Consider the following 20,216-nt stretch of genomic DNA (forward strand, 5'->3'; position numbering starts at 1 on the left):
TGCGCCGCAGCGTCCGCACAGGCAGCGCCTCTGCTGTGGCCGCGGCAAGTTCACCTGTCCCATCTCTCCGTGAGAAAAACCGGGATGACAGTGACCGAGGTTTGCCGAGATCTTCTAGGCTCCTGCATGAAAAATGCCACCTTTTGATAGCAATGTATAAACATTGTACAGCTTTATTCCTAAGCACGTGCATATTCCTAGTGCTAAATGCCAAACACTTGTGATTCAGTATACGAGGATATGAACTGTTCCTAGGAATTGTAGCACTGGAATCAAACATCAGGCTTGAAGCAGACAGGTTCAGAGGATCTGTTGTTATCCTGCTGTGTAAATTTCTAGAAGATAAAAGCTCTTGCCCTGGTCGAAGGGAGTGTTTTGCCTAACCTGGTGTCTTGGTTCTGAAAGGAAAGGCATAATTCTGATGCAGAATAATCTGTTTCAAGGGAAAAAAAATCCCCACTCACAAATATGGGGAACTCTTCTTAACTGAAAAACTGCTGTTGTAATTTTGCATGTTCTTACTGGCCTGTAATAATTCCATAAAATGCTGAAAAGATCTTAGGGATGTGGCTACAGTAAGTGACTACAGTGCTTGCTGCTCCAGTTCTCTGGCTGCCTGCAGAACATTGTAAATATTTAATTGTAAATACTGTAGGGGTCGTGGAGAGCTCCAGATTTCACCATACTTTCTAAACAAAAGTTGTTCTTGCTAGTATTTTTTTTTCTTTTTCCCTAAATGTCATTTTAAAATTTAAAGTCTTCAGAAAAGAGACAACATCTATAAATTCAGAATATTATCATGTACAAGGAGAAACTGATACAGGTCTTGTAGCTCACTGATAAAGAGTCTGAGATGTATTCTCTGGGCCATCCGTTCATAATGGTCCATGTTTTTAACCCTTATTGCTAAAGCATTTTTCATGCTTACAGAATCAACTAGGTTGGAAAAGACTACTGATCACCTTTGACTGATCACTACCTTGTCAATTAGACCATGGCACTAATTGGCACATCCTGACTTTTCTTGAACAGCTCCAGGAATGGTGACTCTACCACCTGCAATTCCACCACCTCCCAGGGCAGCCCATTCCAATGCTTAACAGCCCTTTCTCTGAAGAAATTTTTCCTGATGTCCAGCTGAACCTCTGCTTCTTGGATAAGCAGTCAGAATCTTCCAATGACATTTAAAGGAATAAGCCTTTAAAAACACTGAGGAATTTTTTTTCCCCCTTTCTTGAATACTGTCCCTTCCAGGTATATTAATGAGGCCACAGGCCTGAACCAAGCCTGTCCTTCATGCTGGCTTATTTGAGGCATTGCTCCTCTTAACACTGGCTGAGGTTAAACTAAGGACAGATTTCCCTCCCTGGGGAAACCAAAACCAAGGGTTGGAGGTTTTTTTGTTTATTAAGCATCAGTCATATTTGTTCACACACATATTTGGAAGTGAGGTAAGAATTATGATCTAGGATTGCATTACTAAGTAATTTGCATCACAGCTTTTTTTCCCCTCAAAATGCTGCAGGGACAGGTGAGAGCTCCAGATTTTACCATACTGTTTTTATGAAAGTTGTTCTGGCTAATACTTTTGTTTTCCTAAACGTCATTTTTAAATTTAAATCATGAAGCCTTCAGAAAGAAGACAGCATCTATAAATGTAGAATGTTATCGTGTACAATGAGAAACTGATAACAGATTTTGCAAGTCGAAATATATAATATTCACTGAATAATATTTAATAGAGCATTTACCTCAGCAATAACAAACCATATGAGAAGTACAGTGTTTTATAGAACAGTTACAACAGATGACATTTGTGCATTTAGTTTCAACTTTTCTTGCCTAAATATAGGTGTTTAAGCGAACAAGTGTGCTACGAACAAGCCAACACTTTGGGCTCATCTGCTCCAACATGTGAACCCCTTAAATGAAGTGAGCTGTGGAATGGTGAGCAGACACATGGTTGTGCCGGGGTGAGCACAGGCTGAGCCCTGTAACATGCAGCACAATCCCACGGGTGGATGCAAGCAGTGCCCGATGCACAGTGCTCTGTGCAGGAGGGACAGGTCTCTCAGCATGTTTTTACTCCATGAACATGCATCCATGTTCCCAGCAATAGCTACAAACATGTAGGACTATCCAATGGGTGAAGCCCTGACCTGACAGCTGTGGTCAGGGGATTTCTGCCATCGGCTTTAAGCAGTGGAGAAAGTCTGTGTGGGATTACAGTTGCTGTTTTTAGCCTTGCCCTTCTCTTTTCACCCGAGCCTGTTTTGACCTGTACTTGGCCAGTACCACATCACTCCTCCTCTCTTTCTCACAGCACTTGTCCCTGAGAGGACAAGGATACTTACTCTGCTGTCAGCTCTTTGCCACTGCTGCTCATGTTGGTGCTGGCTGCAGTCACCACCTCCCACTCCCCCCCCATTCAGATCCCAGCAATGATAGAAACCAATGATGCGTCACATTAACTTAATGAGGTATTAATTACATTTAAGAATCAATTCCTTGTCCTCTACAAACAGCATTCAGGAATGATAGTTTGTCTGTAGATACTATTTTTTAACTTAAATATATATATATAAAGTGTAATAAATAACCATTTTTTTCAAAGCAAGAAGGGAGATTAGATCTGTGAAGATGTTGATGTTTCCCCATGGTTTGCGCTGTCTCCTTGTGCCGAGTGAGTCAGAAACTGTCCCGTGGCTCCAATGTACAACCTGGAACGCATGGGCCACTTCTGCAAGAGAGGAGACAAGCACAGCACTGAGACACCTGGGATCTTTGCACTCTTGACTGCAGTTCTCAGCAAAGCTTTGATAGAATCATGGAACAAGAAAATAGGAGATTGTTTCTATCACCAAACAGTTCCTGTTTTGTCATTCACTGGAAGATGTTTGGAGCTTGATAAGGGAGCCTCAGGCAGGATATTTGCTTTGGTAATTAATTGTGAGGCACAGCTCCCAACCCTGCTGTGCCCCAGCAGACAGGAGCAGGCCATGCTGGCCAGTCATTCTAGCTCAGTTTGTGTCGTAAATCTTCTGTTAGTAGAATAAAACAAAGCATTCCTTCTCAAGGCACCAGGGATACTATGGGGATACACCTGCACCTGTAGGGATTGCAGCCCTGTGTGCACACCCATCCCTGCTCGCTGGGCCCCACAACCCTGCCTGCAGCACAGGGGCTGCTGCTGAAGGCTGTGAGTCTGAGGGAATTTAATGTAATTGCACCTTGGCAGTCTTCAGCGCTCACAGCTTCTTGTTCTTGTCAGGTCCAGCTGTTTCAGATGAGACAATTCATCTTTACACTCGCAGATTTTTGGAATCATCAGTTACTGTGGTGTTAAATATTTATTCTGACAGCTCAGGTTTCTTAACCCCAGCAGGTTACTCACTGCAAGCAGCCCTGTGGTGCAGGTGGCCACAGCCGGGCACCCAGAACTTGGGAGGGGGCATCCAGCTCCATTTGCTGTGCCAAGTTCAGTATTAGAGAGGCAGATGTTTGAGACAACTTTTCACACACATTGGATGCAAAACCACCTGATATGCAGCCAACACGTTGTTCCAAAAGAATGCCATTTTTAAAGATTCTCTTGGGAACAGATTGACACCTTTCCTGTGGGTAAGGGGCACCTAATAATACTGCAGATAAATTTCAGCTCTGCTGTTCAAAGACCCAAAGCAGCAGCATATTCTCGCTTGGAATGTGTGGTATCATTCAGTAATTCAATTTCAAGTGTGATGTTATGAGTTTGTCACCAATAAACCATCAGAGTTTAACATTATTAACCATATTTTTCATTCAGTGTACACACAACTGTACTTGGATATTTAACTTTCCTCACCATTTGCATTTACTATGTTTAATCTATCAGTTTAGTTGAAGTCTTTATTTCTAAAGGTTGTCTCATATACTGTGTTTTGGGGTTTTTGAAACACGTATTAGGATTTGACTGTGACACTTTCATCAAATACATTCATAAAAAATAATTGCTTAAGTGAATCCAGGCTACTCTATTCCAGTAGCCTGGGAAATGGGCATCTGGATCATTTAACTGCTGTAATAACTATTCGAGAGTATTTTTCTGCTGGTTGTAGTTGGCAGCTGATAAAAAGTACTGTAAGAGACCTGTGTCCTTTCACTCTGACTGAGGGAACTAACAGAAGCTAATTTGAACTTATTTTTAAATACGTCACAGAATTTTTTTACTTAAATTATAGCCATCTTCTAATTGATATAGAGGTTTTGCTTTCTTTATGAGCTTGCTAATCATTTAAATGCCCTCAGAAGCCTACACTCACATCATGCTGTAAAATACTGCAACCAACACCGTGAACAAGGAACTCTCTGTGAATTAGGTACTCTTTAGAAATTAGAGATTACTTCACAAATTAATCTTAATTAAATCATTCTGAATTCAGACTCTTAAAATAAAAAAAAAAAAGGAAAAGAAAACACCCCAGTGCTCTAACTCACTCTCTGCGAGCAGAGCCAAACAAAATACCCCGCGGTGTCTGAGCCCCATCAGTCAGTGAGCACTGCATTTGGAAACAGTTTCCAGCCCAGTCCTCTCCAAGAGCAGTTCCCCCTTCTCATCCCCTCTGCATCGCTGTGATTTTTGTTTGACAAAGAGAAGAGCATATACCAACTAGAGAAATGCTTCAGGAAAGCACTTTCATGGAAGTAATTAACACATGGCTGATAATTAACACTGCTGTCTGCACTGGGCTGCCTTGGCAGCAGAACCAAAGCAGGCCCAGCCGTGGCTGGGTCACCACTGTGGGACAGTGTCACCTCACAGCAGGATCCAGTAGGTCTGAGGGGATCACCAAGATTTCCACACAGGGACTGAGAAGATGCAAGTACTCCTCTGGTGTTGACCTTCCCTTCCAAAAACCAGGTCCCACCAGGTTTGGACCTACACTAGACTTGGTATTTTGGCACAAAGTCCCTGAAGCTGGAGGAACAATGCTCCAAGATATTTCCATCGGACCCCTAACACCTAGGCACAATGGTTAGTCTGGACAGGATTTCCAAGTATTACCTCTAGGCAAGGTACAGGAACTTGAAATCTTTCGTTTCATCTGCGTATCTAAGGCCAGTGTACTCACTCGCTGACAGAAGGTGGTAGCTGCTCCTCAGCTCCCCTACCTTGACAGGGTGCAGGTATCCATCCCCGCGGAGGGTGCCCAAGCCCTCTCCCGGTGACTCCTCCTCATCCTGCAGGCTGCGGGTGAGGTGTGCGATGTAGGTGGTGGCCAGGAGGAGCACATCCAGCTTGGAGAGCTTGGTGTCGGGCGGCACGGAGGGGAGAGTCTTCTGCAGCTCGAGGAAGGCGTGGCGCAGGGTCTGCACCCGGCTGCGCTCCCGGGCGGCGTTGGCGGCGGCGGGGCGGCCCGGAGCGGCCCCAGCCCGCGGCGCGGCCGCCAAGGGCAGGCAGGAGGTGCTGCCGGCAGAGGAGGGCAGCAGGGAATTGGGCTCTGCGCCCGCGCTGGAGATCTCCTCGCTGCTCTCCGCTAAGTGTCCACACTCCATCGGTGACTTCCCCGGCAGGGAGGGCCCTGCAAGCAACAAGAGCATCTCTAAAGTGAGATGCTGTGCTGGCCTGGAGCCAGCACGTTCTGAAAACAAGGATGGTCAGAAACGCAGGCACTGCCTGTGCTAGGAAAAGCCGAGATGCAGCTCTGTGAGCCACTTTTCCATTCACTGCTTACAAATTCAGCATCACACACGGTACAGAAGTTAAAATCTTCACAGTGATAAGTATTTAATTTTTTGACAGTATTACACAGAGCAAATTTTTTGAGTCACTCATAGCCCAGAGATGACTTCTGAGAAAGCCCAACAGGCACTGCCCAGAGGCACTGCCACAGTGGTTTCCATTTACAACCAAGTAAAAATTAGGCTAAATACAATTTTTAAGACATATTCTCTCTATGACTTGGGATATGGAACTGTTAGTATATTTTCTATTTTAGCTACAATCATTTTATCAACAGTCTTATAGGTGGTCAGTGTTCCATGGACTACAGAAAGAAGAATATCATTTTCAGATGCATCAGTAAGTGAAGCCACAGAGCACAGTTTTTGAAGGGCAAAACTTGGCCCATAATTTTAAAGAATCAGGAACTGACTTCTCCTGACCTCCCACCCCTAATGTTACTAAAAAAATCGTGTGGTTATCCTTTCTCATCTACATCTTCAAACTTCAAAAGAATTTTGTATTTTGGCCATTGAGGGGCAAAAAAACCCTTTAGAAAACATCAAAAAAATTCTTTTGAGGAAAGCTGAAAGCAATGACCACAAGGTTTTTTCCCAGCTTTCAGAAAAGCTGGTCAGTCAGCTCTGCCTGTAATACAACTCACAGTCCTTTAATTCATTCAGTTCCACAGAAAAATTCAATCAATATTCCCCAAAGTGCAGTACTTAATTGGAATAATACCTGATCCTGTTGTCCTCAGCAAAGCAGCCCTCGTGGGTGTCCCAGATCCCAGCTTTCACGTGTTAGGGGTGTCTGTTCCTGTGACAGCCTGGCTAGACAAGGGCAGGAACAAGTTATTAAAACTTGATTTCATCCAAATACTGCATAATTAAAATTTTAAATAACATTGATAGACATAAATGACTGAATATCTACATTTACAAGAATTAGCTCTTGATTTTGCATAGGACTTCAAGCACGCATTGAAGTCAAAAATTTCTATCAAAGACAAGGAAAGTTTTCTAAATAATGCTTTTTGCAATGCTATAACTTGATGGTATTTAGAATACATTTTTATTGTTATCATTTTGGGCAATTAATTGTGATTAATTTGCTATTGATCTGTCTCACAGAGTTTTCTCATGTAATGTTCTCTTCAGTAGCAGTACAGGTTAGACTGAAATTATTTGTGAAATATTCTGTGCACGTTATAGCTCTAAACCAAAGGAAAAATCTCACTATTCTTTTTTATTGTTGTATTTATGATCAATACAAAATAAAACTTACATTAAGACTTCATGAGGGCTGAAAAATGGTCCTTACATTGGCTATTGCCTCTAACTTAAAATAGAAAGAATTCCTATGTGCTTTTTTCTTGGTGTTTCTGCATTGTGTTAAGGCACAGTCAGATCTGGATGCATTTCAGTTAAAAAAAAAAATCATCATTGCAGAGATGACATCAAGACAGTAATTTAAAATAATCACAAAAACTGGCAGAAAAATCCAACAGTTTATGTTTAGTAGCAGGATTTCTCATCTGCCATCCCATCAAAATCCCACTGGTAGGAGGAAGTCTTCCCCGATTACTGGAGACATCCAGATTACCCAAGGATACAGACGGACTGGGATAGTAAAAATCCCTTCTCCTCTGCTGAAATACAGTACTGGGGCTGGTTTACAGTTTTGATTTTGCCATGCTGTTGTATAACCACATTTAGAACTGGAATGACTTCGAGTGACATACAGTACATAGTAATGCACGTACCTAAAAACCTCATCTCCTTGGGTGACCCTGGAAGTAGGAGTTTCTGGTTTAGGAACTTCACATCTATATGAGATGAAATCCCGGGCCTGGAAAAAATGTGCAAAATTTCAGCTCTAGAAATGAGAGATTTCACTCTGAATTAAATTTATCCACTGTCAGACTTCCCATCAAATACGAACAGCAAATGGCCTGGGAAAATCTGCTACACAAAAGAAAGGATCTGCTGTAGGTATGTACATATGTGTAGCCAAACCATGGTGGTTCCTGGATCCACGGCCAAGATCGCTTCTGTTGCACAATGGGACTGGCAGCATCACTCTTCTCCCCGGCGAAATCAGGACACACATTCCAGGTGCTTCAAACCCAGGCGTCACCCAAACCTCGTGGTCCAAAAAATGCTGCTAAAAACTAAAGTAAATAAAAAGCCTCTGGGCAACAGTCATTTTCCTTTTAAAATTTTATAAGAAAGAGGTTTGGTTTTTAAAATAATGGCAGTAATTTTTGCAAACACCCACTTGCCACCTGGTGTGCTGAGAGAGTTGGGAACAGGGCTGTGAAAGTAAGTTAAAGTATTTGTGTTGTTTCTAAAGCACTTCTAGTGCAGTATTTCTAATACGTGCAGATTTATAGGTGTTTTTACATAACACTACAAAGACATGATTGGTTTGACATCTTTTACCAAAAAACCCAGCACAATATTTATTTTAATCTTATATTCTGTATGAATAAAACAGCAATGAAGGCAACCTGCTCACACAGACAAGGAAAAGATGGAAAACGCCGGAGCAAAGCACACAAACTGAAAACAAACAGTTGGAAACCTTAGATAAACTTTTCCGTTGCTCCATAGGAGGAAAAACATAGTGAATCTGAATTATTTTGCATCGGTTTTAAAGAGACCTTGCCCTCTGTGTAACTCCGGTATCGAAAATCCTTTCTCCGGAGCAGAGAAATAGGAACTTGCCTGTCGGTGTGCGGGGGCAGCACCGGCGCTCACGGCCCCGCCGGCTGCTGCGCCCCCGTTCCGCACCCCGGCGGGGGAACCCGGCTGCCCGGGACCTGGCGGGACCCCGCGGTGCCCGGCCGGGGATGAACTTACCGCTCCCTCCCGGTGCGGAGGGTCCAGCCCGGCGCGGCCCCTCCAGGCGCCTCCGTCCCGTCCCGTCCCGTCCGGCCCCGGTGTTTATAAGCCGTCGCGGCCGGTGGGTGCGGCGGGGCTGGGTCGCACCTGGCCTCCGGGCTCCCCCCTCCTGCCCGGGCGACAGCGACCGCCCCTTCCCGGGCGGGTGGGTCATCAATCACGGAGCTGTCGGGGCGACATCGCCTCACGCTCCCCTCGCCCCCCGCCCTCCCCCGCGCCCGGCCCCGGGTCCGTGCGGGTCCCGCCGCCCCGCGCCGCCGCTCTCCCCGCTCGCGCTGTTTTTCTTAGGATAAAGTAACGGTTTTGCTGGAGGAGAGAAATTCAATCGCTGGGCTGGGAGCTCGGGCGATGCCCTGTTAAAAGCAAGCCCTTTCTCTCCGCTCCGCCGCCGCATCTCCGGCTCGCGGATGTTCCCGGGGCGGAGCGGGTTCCCCCGGGCGAGGCTCCGTCCCGCAGCCGCGGGGGAAGCGGGTTTTGGCTGCCCGGGCACCGCTCCGGGGGACCGACCCACACGGGATGGAAACACGAACGGGATGAGGCGAGCCCGGGCGGGCAGAGAGGGGATTTAAAAGGGAGCGAGAAGCGATTAAAAATCAGTAACGCTAATGAGAAGGGACAGTCAAAATAAATACCGGGGTATGGAATTAGCCCAGAATAACATTTTGAACGAAGCCCGATTGTGCGATAACAGAGACACAATAAATCAAGCCTCGGGAGCAGTGGAAAAACAAAGTCTGAGCGATTCGTTACCGGGTTTGCAGCCAAGAAAATTAAGGACTTAAACTTTAGCGATTATTGGAAGTCCCGGGAAGGGACGAGACCGATGAGGACCCGGCGGGGGCAGGAGCAGCGCAGGGGAGCCGGACACCTGCCTCCAGCCCCGGCCCGGCCCGGCGGCGCCCGCAGAGCGCCCGCCGCAGCCGCCGGCCCGGCCCGGCCAAACGCTCCAGCCCGAGAATTCCACCAGCGCCACGCTGGGGGCGACGGGCGGCTCTGCCCGCGGGCGGGACCCTGCGCTGCCCTGCCCCGCCCGGCCCCACCGCCCCGCCGAGGCCCGGCCGCCCTTTCTGCCCTGGGCTGGCATCCACGGCCTCAAGGAGCCGCCTCCGCCGGGCCGGAGAGGGCCGGATGGCAAGGAATGCTGTCGGGCTGCTCTACAGGTTCTGAATTTAAGTACTGAATTTAAGCACTAATTTCTAAGTTAAGTATTTAAATTCATCTATAAACTTAAGAACTGAAACTGTGCCTCAACGTTTACCTTTGCCTGGTGCTGGCAGCCTCGGTGGGAGTTTCCCTTCAGCCATCAGGAGCTACTCTGACAAAAGCTACTGTTGTCGGTATGTACACGGCCGCGATGATGGACTTCACCGCCACCACGGACCATCCTTTGGCCTCCAGGGTGCAAAAGAATGAAGATACTGATTCTCTGGAGGACAGTGGAGTAGCCTTCAAGCAGCCCCGCTAAGCCATGTTTTGGCCCCAAAGGTTTCCACGGCTGCCTCCAGCCCAAGCGAGCATTGGTGAATTCTTTCTGCAGTCAAAACCTCTTTAAAAATTCACTCAACAGACACTCCTCTGCTCAGTCAGCCTCTGGGGCTCAGACAAGCAGCTCTTGAAGATATCCTTAAGCTTGTACTGAAAACAGTCTGACACTGCCATGTGATGCGGAAGAACTGATCCCAGACTCCCTGGGGAGCAGGGAGACTTGCCTTCCAGCCTCAGTTCCATTGGGGCTCCTCTGTCATCTTGTAAGTGCCAAACACACACCGACTGAGACGAGCACACAAGTCTGGGGATCAGCCCTCCCACACCCCAAGATGTTTCTAGGTCTGCTGCCCACCTAAGAAATGCCTACTCAAAGAGGACTTCTCCTCACTAGGTCATGGGACGCTCAAATAAGTCACTGACAGAGAACTTCACAGCAGGTGTCCCATCTGCCCTGAGATTTCCCAGCCACCCTGAATTAGCAGATTGTGAGTGCTGTGCTCTTCTGCTCTGATTGGATTAACGACACCGTATTTTTTTTGGAGTTTCACACTGCACAGAGAGTTCTGCCTCAGTGCAGGAAATCCAGTGGAAGGAGCAGGAAGACAAGTGCTGGTGGAACTCCCATTACCATCTTCAGACAACACCAAACCCAGTTTACTGCAGAGTGTGATTAGGGAGACTGCACAGTGAGATTTTGAGCACATTTGGGGACACTACTCTGGCTTCTAGCCCTGTTACCAAAAAAGGGGTGATTTAAACATATTTAAAAAAACCCAGAGAATAGAAGTGTAGAAATAGTTGTTCTTTGCCCCATTAAGATTTTCTCCCATCAGATGATGCCTGCTCCGTTATAAGCACAAAGACATCCAATGATTATTTTCTTGTATCAACCCACTATTTAAGTCTAAAGCTGTAACAAGTTGCTGCAGCTGTTTCTTTTTCTTCTTTCCCAGACAAATGGCTGAGAATTACTTTTCCTGCCTTACCTTCCACAGTATATCTCAAATCTGAGAAATGCCAGAGCCACAGAAGAGCCAGATTTCCAGTGTGATTTAGGTAAGAAGAAGTTCTACCAGAGACAGAATGATGTTTTTCCAGGTACACTCTGCTCCCTTCATGTCAAATTATTTTCTGGTTTTATGGCTACAATTCAGCACGAACATTCAGGCTATTTCTTTCCAAATTGTTCATTTTCTCCCATTCCCATTTCTGTATAAGGATTTCTCAAGTGTGCTTGCCTGGTATGGTGCAGCAGTTACTGCTGCTTCTGACAGAGACTAGCAGAAACATTGCCTGTCCAAGTAAAACAACTCCGGCAGGAAGCCACACACAGATTGTATCTGGTCAGATCCCACAGATTCCAGCTGTAGCCTGGGAGCAAATCAAAGGCAGGACACAGCCACAGCAGAATAAAAATAAGTTGCAGTTCACAACTTTTGCTTCTTGGGGAAATCTCAGCATTTCATAATGGATTCCAAAGCTAAACAAATATTTTGAAGATTTCCAATTAAATATGTTTTCCCCCTTGTTTCAAATGCCATGTTGATAGCGTACTGTAGAACCATAGCATATTCCACAGTTATGTTAAATATGTCATATTACAGTGTATCAATATACTTCTTATAGCATTTTCCAATAAGAATTACTTTAAAAATGTTATTTAAAATACGTATCAGAAGGGCTCCATTCTGGTGGGTAGGGGTGGGTGTGTACATAAGTGTTAGACCATGGTATCAAGATTTTGTTAGGGATTTGCTTTAGCTAGACAAGAGTTGCTTGGCTGTGGAATTCTCTGTGTGAAATCCCATGACACATGTTCTATCGGAGTAATTCATTCAGGTCTTCAATGTTTTATTTGTTGTACAAGAGAGTAAAATCTTTAATCCAGAAATATTCAGAACCTATGAAAAATAAATCATGCTCTAGATGGCTTACACAGCATAACCCACATTGAGAAATACTAACAATCCATTAAATAGTTTTAAATGGGTGTGCATAAGGCAGAGAGAAGTGTAAGATGCAAAGATAACACCATGACATAGAGATCAGGAGGCAGCTTCCTAATGTGCTACACTGAGTCAGCAATCAGCAGTTGACACTGTGAACGATCAACTTTTTTTTTAAGGTATGCTTTTCTGTCTTTCTTGACCTGAATATCATTGATGACTACAGCTAGAACAAGAGGTACCGTGCTCAGCTAGTACTGATTTCAGTAATGGACTAACAGCTACACATCTGAGCTTTAATTCATGTTTGGAATGTTCTCATTCTGAAGGCAAATGACTCACCATCTTTATGTGCTGGATTGCCTGGGGTAGAGTTGATTTTCTTCAAAGTGGCTGGTATAGGGCTGTATTTTGGATTAGTGCTGAACACAGGGTTGATAATATAGAGATGTTTTTATTATTGCTGAGCAGTGCTAACACAGAGATGAGGCCTTTTTCTACTTTTCAAACACTGCCATGCTGGCCAGGAGACTGGGAATGTGGGAACTGACAATATGGGAAGTTGGGACAGGTGACCCCAAATGACCAATGGGATATTCCATACCATATGACATCATGCTCAGTACCAAGTGGGGGAAGAAGGAGTAAACAGGAGGATGTTTGGATGTTTGGCATTTGCCTTCCCAAGGAGCCATAGCACAGGATGAGCCCCTGGTTTCCTGGAAATGGCTGAACACTGGCCTGCCCATGGGAAGTGGTGCTTAAATTTCTTGGTTTGCTTTGCTTGCTTGTGTGGCTTTTGCTTTCCCTATTAAACTGTCCTTATATCAACCCATGAGTTTTCCAGCTTCTACCCTTCCAATTCTTTTCCCAGTCCCAGTGAGGAGAGTGAGCAAGCAGCTGCATGGGGCTTGGCTGCTGGTTGGGGTTAAACCACGACACTTTAACAGAAGCATTGGCACCTCAGCATTGCAGTACCACTCATTTACTACCTTAGCTTTGGAAATCTCATTCTTTAAAATGAAGGTGAAGACCTTGGTATTCAAGGGGAGACTGCATGCAGGAGTTAAATGTATTTTAATAATCTGTATCAAATTATCTTTAGCTTTATAAATTATAACAAAATACACAAAACACTCCATGCAAAAAGACAGATCCTCATTTCCTTATTCAGGAAAAATTCCTTTCTTACTTCAGAGAGGGCCGTAAGCACAAGATGCTGAGCTGCCATTCACACAGAGAAACTGCATTAGGAAAAGTTTTTTTCCAGGGGCAATTTGTAATCTGGGCTTTCCTTTCCTTATCTGTAGGTTTGGAATTTTCCTATATCAGAAGTTTCGAGCATTTATTTAATTACTCAAACTAGTGCAAAGCAGCCAAACAAACAGAATTTGAAGTTAAATTAATGAACAATACTCCCAATCAAAAAATCAGCACAAACATAATTAATCCTCTTGTGCCTCCTCTGTTAACTGTTCCACATTATTCACGATACCTGGAAAAATCCAAATGATGGAAATTATTTTTTAGGACTACAGATCTTCTCAAAAATCATGTGCTAATAGCTTCTTTCTGCTTGAAGTGAGAAACCAATAGTATGAGGTTCAACAAGGCCAAGTGCTGGATCCTGTATTTGGGTCACAGTAACCTCAGGCAGCACTACAGGCAGGGGTTAAGAGAGCCTGGAAAGCTGTCCATTAGAAAAGAACCTGGTTGACAGTGGGCTGAACATAATCCAGCCATGTGCCAAGAAGGTCAATGGCATCCTGACTTGTATCAGGAATAGTGTGGCCAGCAGGACCAGCGCAGTGATTGTTCCCCGTACTTGGCACTGGAGAGGCCGCACCTCAAATCCTTTGTTCAGTTTTGGGCCCTTGTATATAGTTTACAAACACACTGAGGTGTTGGATCATGTCCAGAGGACAGCAATGGAGCTGGTGAAGGGTCTGGAGCACCAGTCTGATGAGGAGCATCCAAGGGAGCTCAGGGTATTTAATCTGGAGAAAAGGAGGCTCAGGAACCTTACCACCCGAAAAGAGGTTTAGACAGGTGGGGGCTGGTCATTTCTCTGAAGTAACAAGTGACAGAACAAGAGGAAACGGCCTGAAGTTGCACCAGGGAGGTTTCGATTGGGTGTTGAGAAAAAATTCTTTGCTGGAAGGGTGGTCAAGCATTGGAATAGGCTGCCCAGGGAAATGGTGGAATCATCATCCCTGAAGTGTTAAAAAAATGTGTAGATGTGGTGCTTGGGGACATGGTTTAGTGGTGAATATGGCAGTGTTAGGTTTACAGTTGGACTGCATGATTGTAGAGGTCTTTTTCAACCATAATGACTCTACTGTGAACATGTGTCTGCACAATTGCTGAGTATCATATAGGGAAAGAAGCAGCTACTAGGTAAGACACTGGCTAAAACCAGTTCATTTCTTGAGGAAGTTTAAGAATTAGGCAACCAGTTTAGCCTAGCACATGCTGATGTTTTTACATGCTTTTGAGACAAAGCATTGCTTCTGAATAAAGAGGTAGTCCCCTTATTTTTCTGAATGTTCTTAGAAAGCAGTGTTAAGTTCAACATACTAGTTTTTATCTGGTTTTGAGATTAAAAAGACACAGATAACATATCCAAAGAGACACCAATATCTTTCTTTGTAAGCTTTGAGGGGAAAAAGAAAAATCAATATTGGCCAAATCTTCACATCCTGTAACTTCTGGCTTTTAGAATTCAAACTACTTCTGCTGTTACTTCAGATTCTTCCTCAACCTACATCAGAGAGATCAGAGAAGACAGGTCAGATCTTCATGTCACATCCACACCAAAGCACCTATTGCTCTCATTGTCATTAACACTTCCCGGGAGCACTCAATATTTCTAAAAAATTATAAGCAGTGTTCTCAAACCCTGCTGATGAGAAAAAAAGATCTTTACCTATTGCAAGGTTATTCACTGTTGCAGTGAAAGCCCTTTTGTTTTTCTTCTCAGTGCCAAACCTGGAGCCAGAATATTCTGAATTGACAGAATCTGTCCATTTGGGGTATTGTACATTCCTTTATTACAAAACTGACTTTTTTCATGGACAAAAATGGTATTAACATTTTTTCCTACATAAACGTGTATCAAATACTTTCAATTTTCAAGCTCCATAAGGAAAAAAACTTATAAATAATCAAAGCAATTTCTCATATAAACGAAATCAGATAAGATTCAGTCTTTTATTCCAAAACATTTTCCTACAAACTATGTGTAACTGATTATACCCAGCTTTACTGGACATGTAATCAGTGGTTACTATGGTAGTCTAACATATTAACTCTCCAAGAAAGGAAGAGCTTATTGATTCAAAACTCTTTTTGATTTAAAGTATTAGTCTATTACATGGATCATTAAACAGCTGGCTTGGATTTATCTTGGTTCTGATGCAGCAATTAATTCTGCTCAGAATTAAGAGAACAGAAAGATGTAGTCAGTCGTTTCCGTAGTCTCTGGTTACAGTGTTGTTTGAGTGAAGAGGTGAAGTTCAAATACTACTTTTTTAACAATGAATTCCTAGAATTCTTCAAGGCCAAGTGACTTAAAATAAATTTTCACTGGTTTTTTTTCCCTAGCAAAAAAGTATTGCTTCCAGTTACAATACATAACATTTATAATTTTGTGACTGTAAATAAGCAGGTTCACATAATTAATCATTTTGCCTCAGAGCTCTGTTAGTCATGATAGTTACTTTGCACACCACACCAAGATAAAAAATCATAAGAAAAACAGGGAAGAGAGCCTTTCAGATGCACTTACTTTTACCAGTTACAGCCTGAATACAATCACATACTATCCCATATTAACAGATCATGTCTGAATCCTCATCCTGAAAAATCAATGGACACATCTTGATCACTGACAGTTTTCTGGCTACTTTTTTCCCCTGTCTGCCCCATCTCAGAACTTTTGAACTGCATGGCTTTTATAGCTGTATCACAGGCAGTGCTGTGTACTGCTTTATACCTGCATATATAAAGAAATAATACAGCATTAAATTAACTTACACCTTGCACTGGTTTTAATGTGATATTTAAGAAAAAATAATTTTTTTTCATCAGCTATGGTTTAAAAGTTCAAATATGAACTTTAGATCAGTAACTCAAACACTGTGTGTTTACATATATTCTGACTATGGTAAGAGCATTATCAAGGGGAGGTATTTGGGCAGTGATGTCTTTTTTTTCTTTTGGTACTTCTAACACACCATCAGTACTGTGGAAGCTCTAAAAGCATCAGAATCTTTACTGGTAAGGCCTGTAGGCCTCTTAAGTCCTAGGAACAGTTTTTGGTGGGGAGAAATTCTACCAACAGTAGATGATGACCAATTTAAGAACCACTAAGGCAAATCTGACATATCCAAGTCTTTGCAACTGGGTGAGATACATCCCAAGGTGCTGGAAGTGAATTTGAGGAGGTATAGCTACTACTAAGGAATTAGTAGTTGTCCAAAATTAGTGGTTGTCCATTTGGTGTCCTCCAAAATGTAGTAGCTCACCATGCTAGATGAGGGCACAGTGACTGTGTTTTCACCTCAGGTTTGTTAAAGCAGCTGCTTTCAACTTTTCAGAGAGGGGAGTGTGCCTACACAATGTATGACCGGCTACAGGAAGGCAAATATTGAAACAGTGTTTATATCATTGCAGTAAATTAGATTATTGAAACTGACTTCAACAGAGTTATATTGAAATTACAGAATTTATTTATATATTCCTATTCAAGCAGCAGTCTTTATTTTAACCTCAAATTACTTTTTAAAACTCCCATGCAGATATGTATTTTAAAAACGTGAAAACACAGCATTACTTCTTTACTTTTTAAATTAGATTCATCTTCGTGTTATTAAAGTGATTTTTATAATTTTTCCAGTTAATTACATAGTAAAAAATGTGTAATGCTAATGCAGCAGACCAAAAACATTATGAGGTTTTGAGGTTTTATCTCAACAGTAGTCTAAAAGTACTGACAACAAAAATCTATGAAAAAAATAAATACCGCATCCTGAATGTTTCATTTATCTAGTATCTATTAAGGTGAACATGTAACACCTGAAAAATAGATATGCAAAGATCTGACTTTGCTTTTTGTTTACCATCCTAAAATAGCTTTTCATTCCTGATACAATTTAAATGGAGCCAGTTAAAGGATGCAACTCACCCTAAAATCATTAAGTAGTCCTCTCTCATTCTGCATTCAGTTTAAAATGTTACTGACTTACAGTTGGACTCGATGATCTTCCAACCTAAAACATTCTAAATATTCATGTTTTTTATGGAGAAGATTTCAAACAGTCTGGTTTCAATGTTCTTGAGAGCACCTGACAGCCTGCAGCCCCAAATGTGCCCTTGTAGGTTGTTGACCACCTACTGGCAGACAAGTCGCATGTGCCATTTGGTTTTCTAAATGTCTAGGAAACAGCCTGTATCTCCTGGAAGAGGGAGCAGACTATTGCAAATGTGTTCCTGCCAGATTGCCAGTCAAGAATGTGTCTATGCTCTATCTGGTCAGCCAGACATGTAGGAGTACATGTGGTCTAGCTGGCAGTCTGCTCACCAGCAGATGTGCTCTCTCTCCATGGTTTGAGAAGAATTTACTCTTTTCAAGGGCACAGAGGTCTATCAGTGCACATGTTCCTGCCAGTGTGGTTTAGATCTCTACTCCTTCTCAGCTTTGGGGACAGCCAGCAGCACAGAGAACTGGAGTGGGGAGGCAGGGCATGCGCAAAAAGGGATGCCTTTTGTCACTGCCTTTAGGACACTGGATGATGTGGCAGTATTAAATATTACAGATTGGGCATATATTAGACCTACTTCTTTTTGGGGATTTTTTGTTTTTTTTAAATTACCACTACTGAAAGAAGTTTAGGCAGAAGGCAATGCCATTTGTATATCATCTTGTATGTTTGTGATGACAGTTATATTCTTCCGACTGAACAGAGTATGAATGATGGGAATGATGGGGAGAATCATCCAGCACCATATTCAGCAAGGCTGTAAACATGGATACCAAAAATACCACTAGGGTATAGATTATTGTAATGTTAATTATGGCTCTGCAAAAGTAGTTACACTCACCTTTACAGGCACTGCATATTCTCCACAAAAAAAAAAAAGGGAACCAACCACTAAACTGGCTGAATTGTCTGCTGAGACCTTGCATGGGCCACGGTAACCAGAAATTGCTGATACCTGACCTTCATTCCTATAGCTCTGCTTCAGCAACACTATTTAATTTCAGAACTTCACTTTATCTCTTTATCCTTACACTTTATCTAGCATTGTGGTGACTCCTTTCATATCCTCTGTTATGGCTGAATAATTCAACAACAAGTAAATTCCTTACATTTCTCTTCCACAGCCTTCAGCACTAAATGCTGATTGATACTCTCTAGACCTCACTAAGAAGATGTTTACATTTTTCCTTCAACACCATCACCAAGAAAAGGCAGTGAGATGGGCTGCTGGAAAAGGCACTCAGTGTCTGTTCTAAACATGCTCTCAGCTCTGGCAAAGTGCTCCAGCTGGTATCTCTAAGTATTTAATGCACCTAATTCTGAATACATTTGGAGTGCTTGTAAGCTCTTCAGTTGCAAAAACCAACTTGAGGGTGCACTGGTTTATATCTTAAATCCGTATTTCTCCTTCTCCTGGAGCCAAGACTAAGGATATTTTTTATTTTTGAATTTTCAGATGTTTGCTGAAATTCATATTTAGTAAGAGAACAAGAATTAGGTCACCCAGAGGTAACGTATTTCCCCACCTCCCTCTCAAAAAAGAGAACTATATTGTGTAATGTGAAGTCCATTATTGCAAAGTTTATATTTTGGGTATATATCATTATAGTCTCAGTATAATCTCTCCCCGAAAACCTGTCATATAATAGGCCTTAATAATTCTATTTGTTATAATGCTGGTTGGACCCATATAAACAAAAGCCCAGTAAACATGCAGAACATGCAGATTTCTACCTGTTATCAAATATACATTATCCTGTGTAGATTTCAGACCACACAAATCACTGCAACTCAAGGCATTTATAAATATTTATCTAATTAAATACAATGCTTATATAAGCACCTGCCTAAGAAGAGGGAGAACTGACATTGTTCACTGCAAGTTCCTTCCTTTCGGACTAGAACTTGAGCTATACATGATGTGCATGGTGGCAGCAGAGTGGCTTATAATTAGTGGGCACAATCCAGAGTATTTATTACACGCTGACGATATCATTTAAAGATATTTCCATATTGCTAATTCCGTAACATATGCTGGAGAGACAAAAGGTGACTTTCCCACCCCATTCTGAATTGCTACAAATACCTACCACAATATTTAATTCCATGAGTAAGGCAATGTGGGCAGAAACTGCTGGTAACAGATTAGGTTTACAACATCAAAATTTCAACAACTTCTCTACTCAGGGAAAATTAATAATATTGGTGTATCCCATTGGAAGGTATTAGGTATCTTTAAAATAGTTAAGTGATTTGGTTTCTTTTAATTACTTCCTGCCAATATCCATAATTTTCTCTGAATGCCCAAAACTAACTTAAAATTCAATATAAAATTGCTATTGTTTTTCTATCATCAAAAAAGAAAGATTAATGACATATTTCAGTAATCTAGTAATAAGTGGCTTTTTTTATTGTTCAAGCTGTATGCAATCCTCAGTGGATCTTAGATGTAGGTTAAAAAGGTATTTAATGCCTGTTTTTCAGTTGCCAAGGTCAAACATCACCTAGTATGTATAGGGAAAGAGGAAACATCTGTTGGAATAATTTATTTGACTAACACAGAGGGTAGGATTAAAATTCACTAATTTCTTTGGTTCAATACTGAATTTCAATTAAACAATACAGGTATTTGTTCAGTTTGAAAAAATGTCCTTCCTTTACTTGTGGGCACATTCATGTATATCCCTAATTACTGGATCTGGCAAGGGAATACTATGATTTACCATTTTTTCCTATCTGCATAAACTCTGAGAATGAATATTTCTATTCTTTGAGCTTTTGGGTTTATTTTCCCAATAAATATTCTAAAGAATTCACAAACCTTTAACTCCCAAGACTCTCTTGTTTCTATGGAATTCTTTTAGTAACAAGATTAGAATACATCTCAGGATTAGTAATTACACATGAAATTGTA

General features: G+C 42.5%; 1 protein-coding gene across 1 annotated transcript; it reads right to left on the minus strand.

Annotated features, from left to right (window-relative positions):
* Positions 1-2,626: 2,626 nt before the first annotated feature.
* On the minus strand, positions 2,627-5,535 carry TCF24 (transcription factor 24; the record flags this gene model as incomplete). Its single annotated transcript, XM_082302561.1, has 2 exons — positions 2,627-2,740; positions 5,152-5,535. 2 exons carry the CDS (start codon positions 5,533-5,535, stop codon positions 2,627-2,629), a joined length of 498 nt encoding a protein of 165 aa, XP_082158687.1.
* Between the last annotated feature and the right edge of the window lie 14,681 nt (positions 5,536-20,216).

Source organism: Coloeus monedula, assembly GCF_965178545.1.
Source record: "Coloeus monedula genome assembly, chromosome: 1".
Lineage (NCBI taxonomy): Eukaryota > Metazoa > Chordata > Aves > Passeriformes > Corvidae > Coloeus > Coloeus monedula.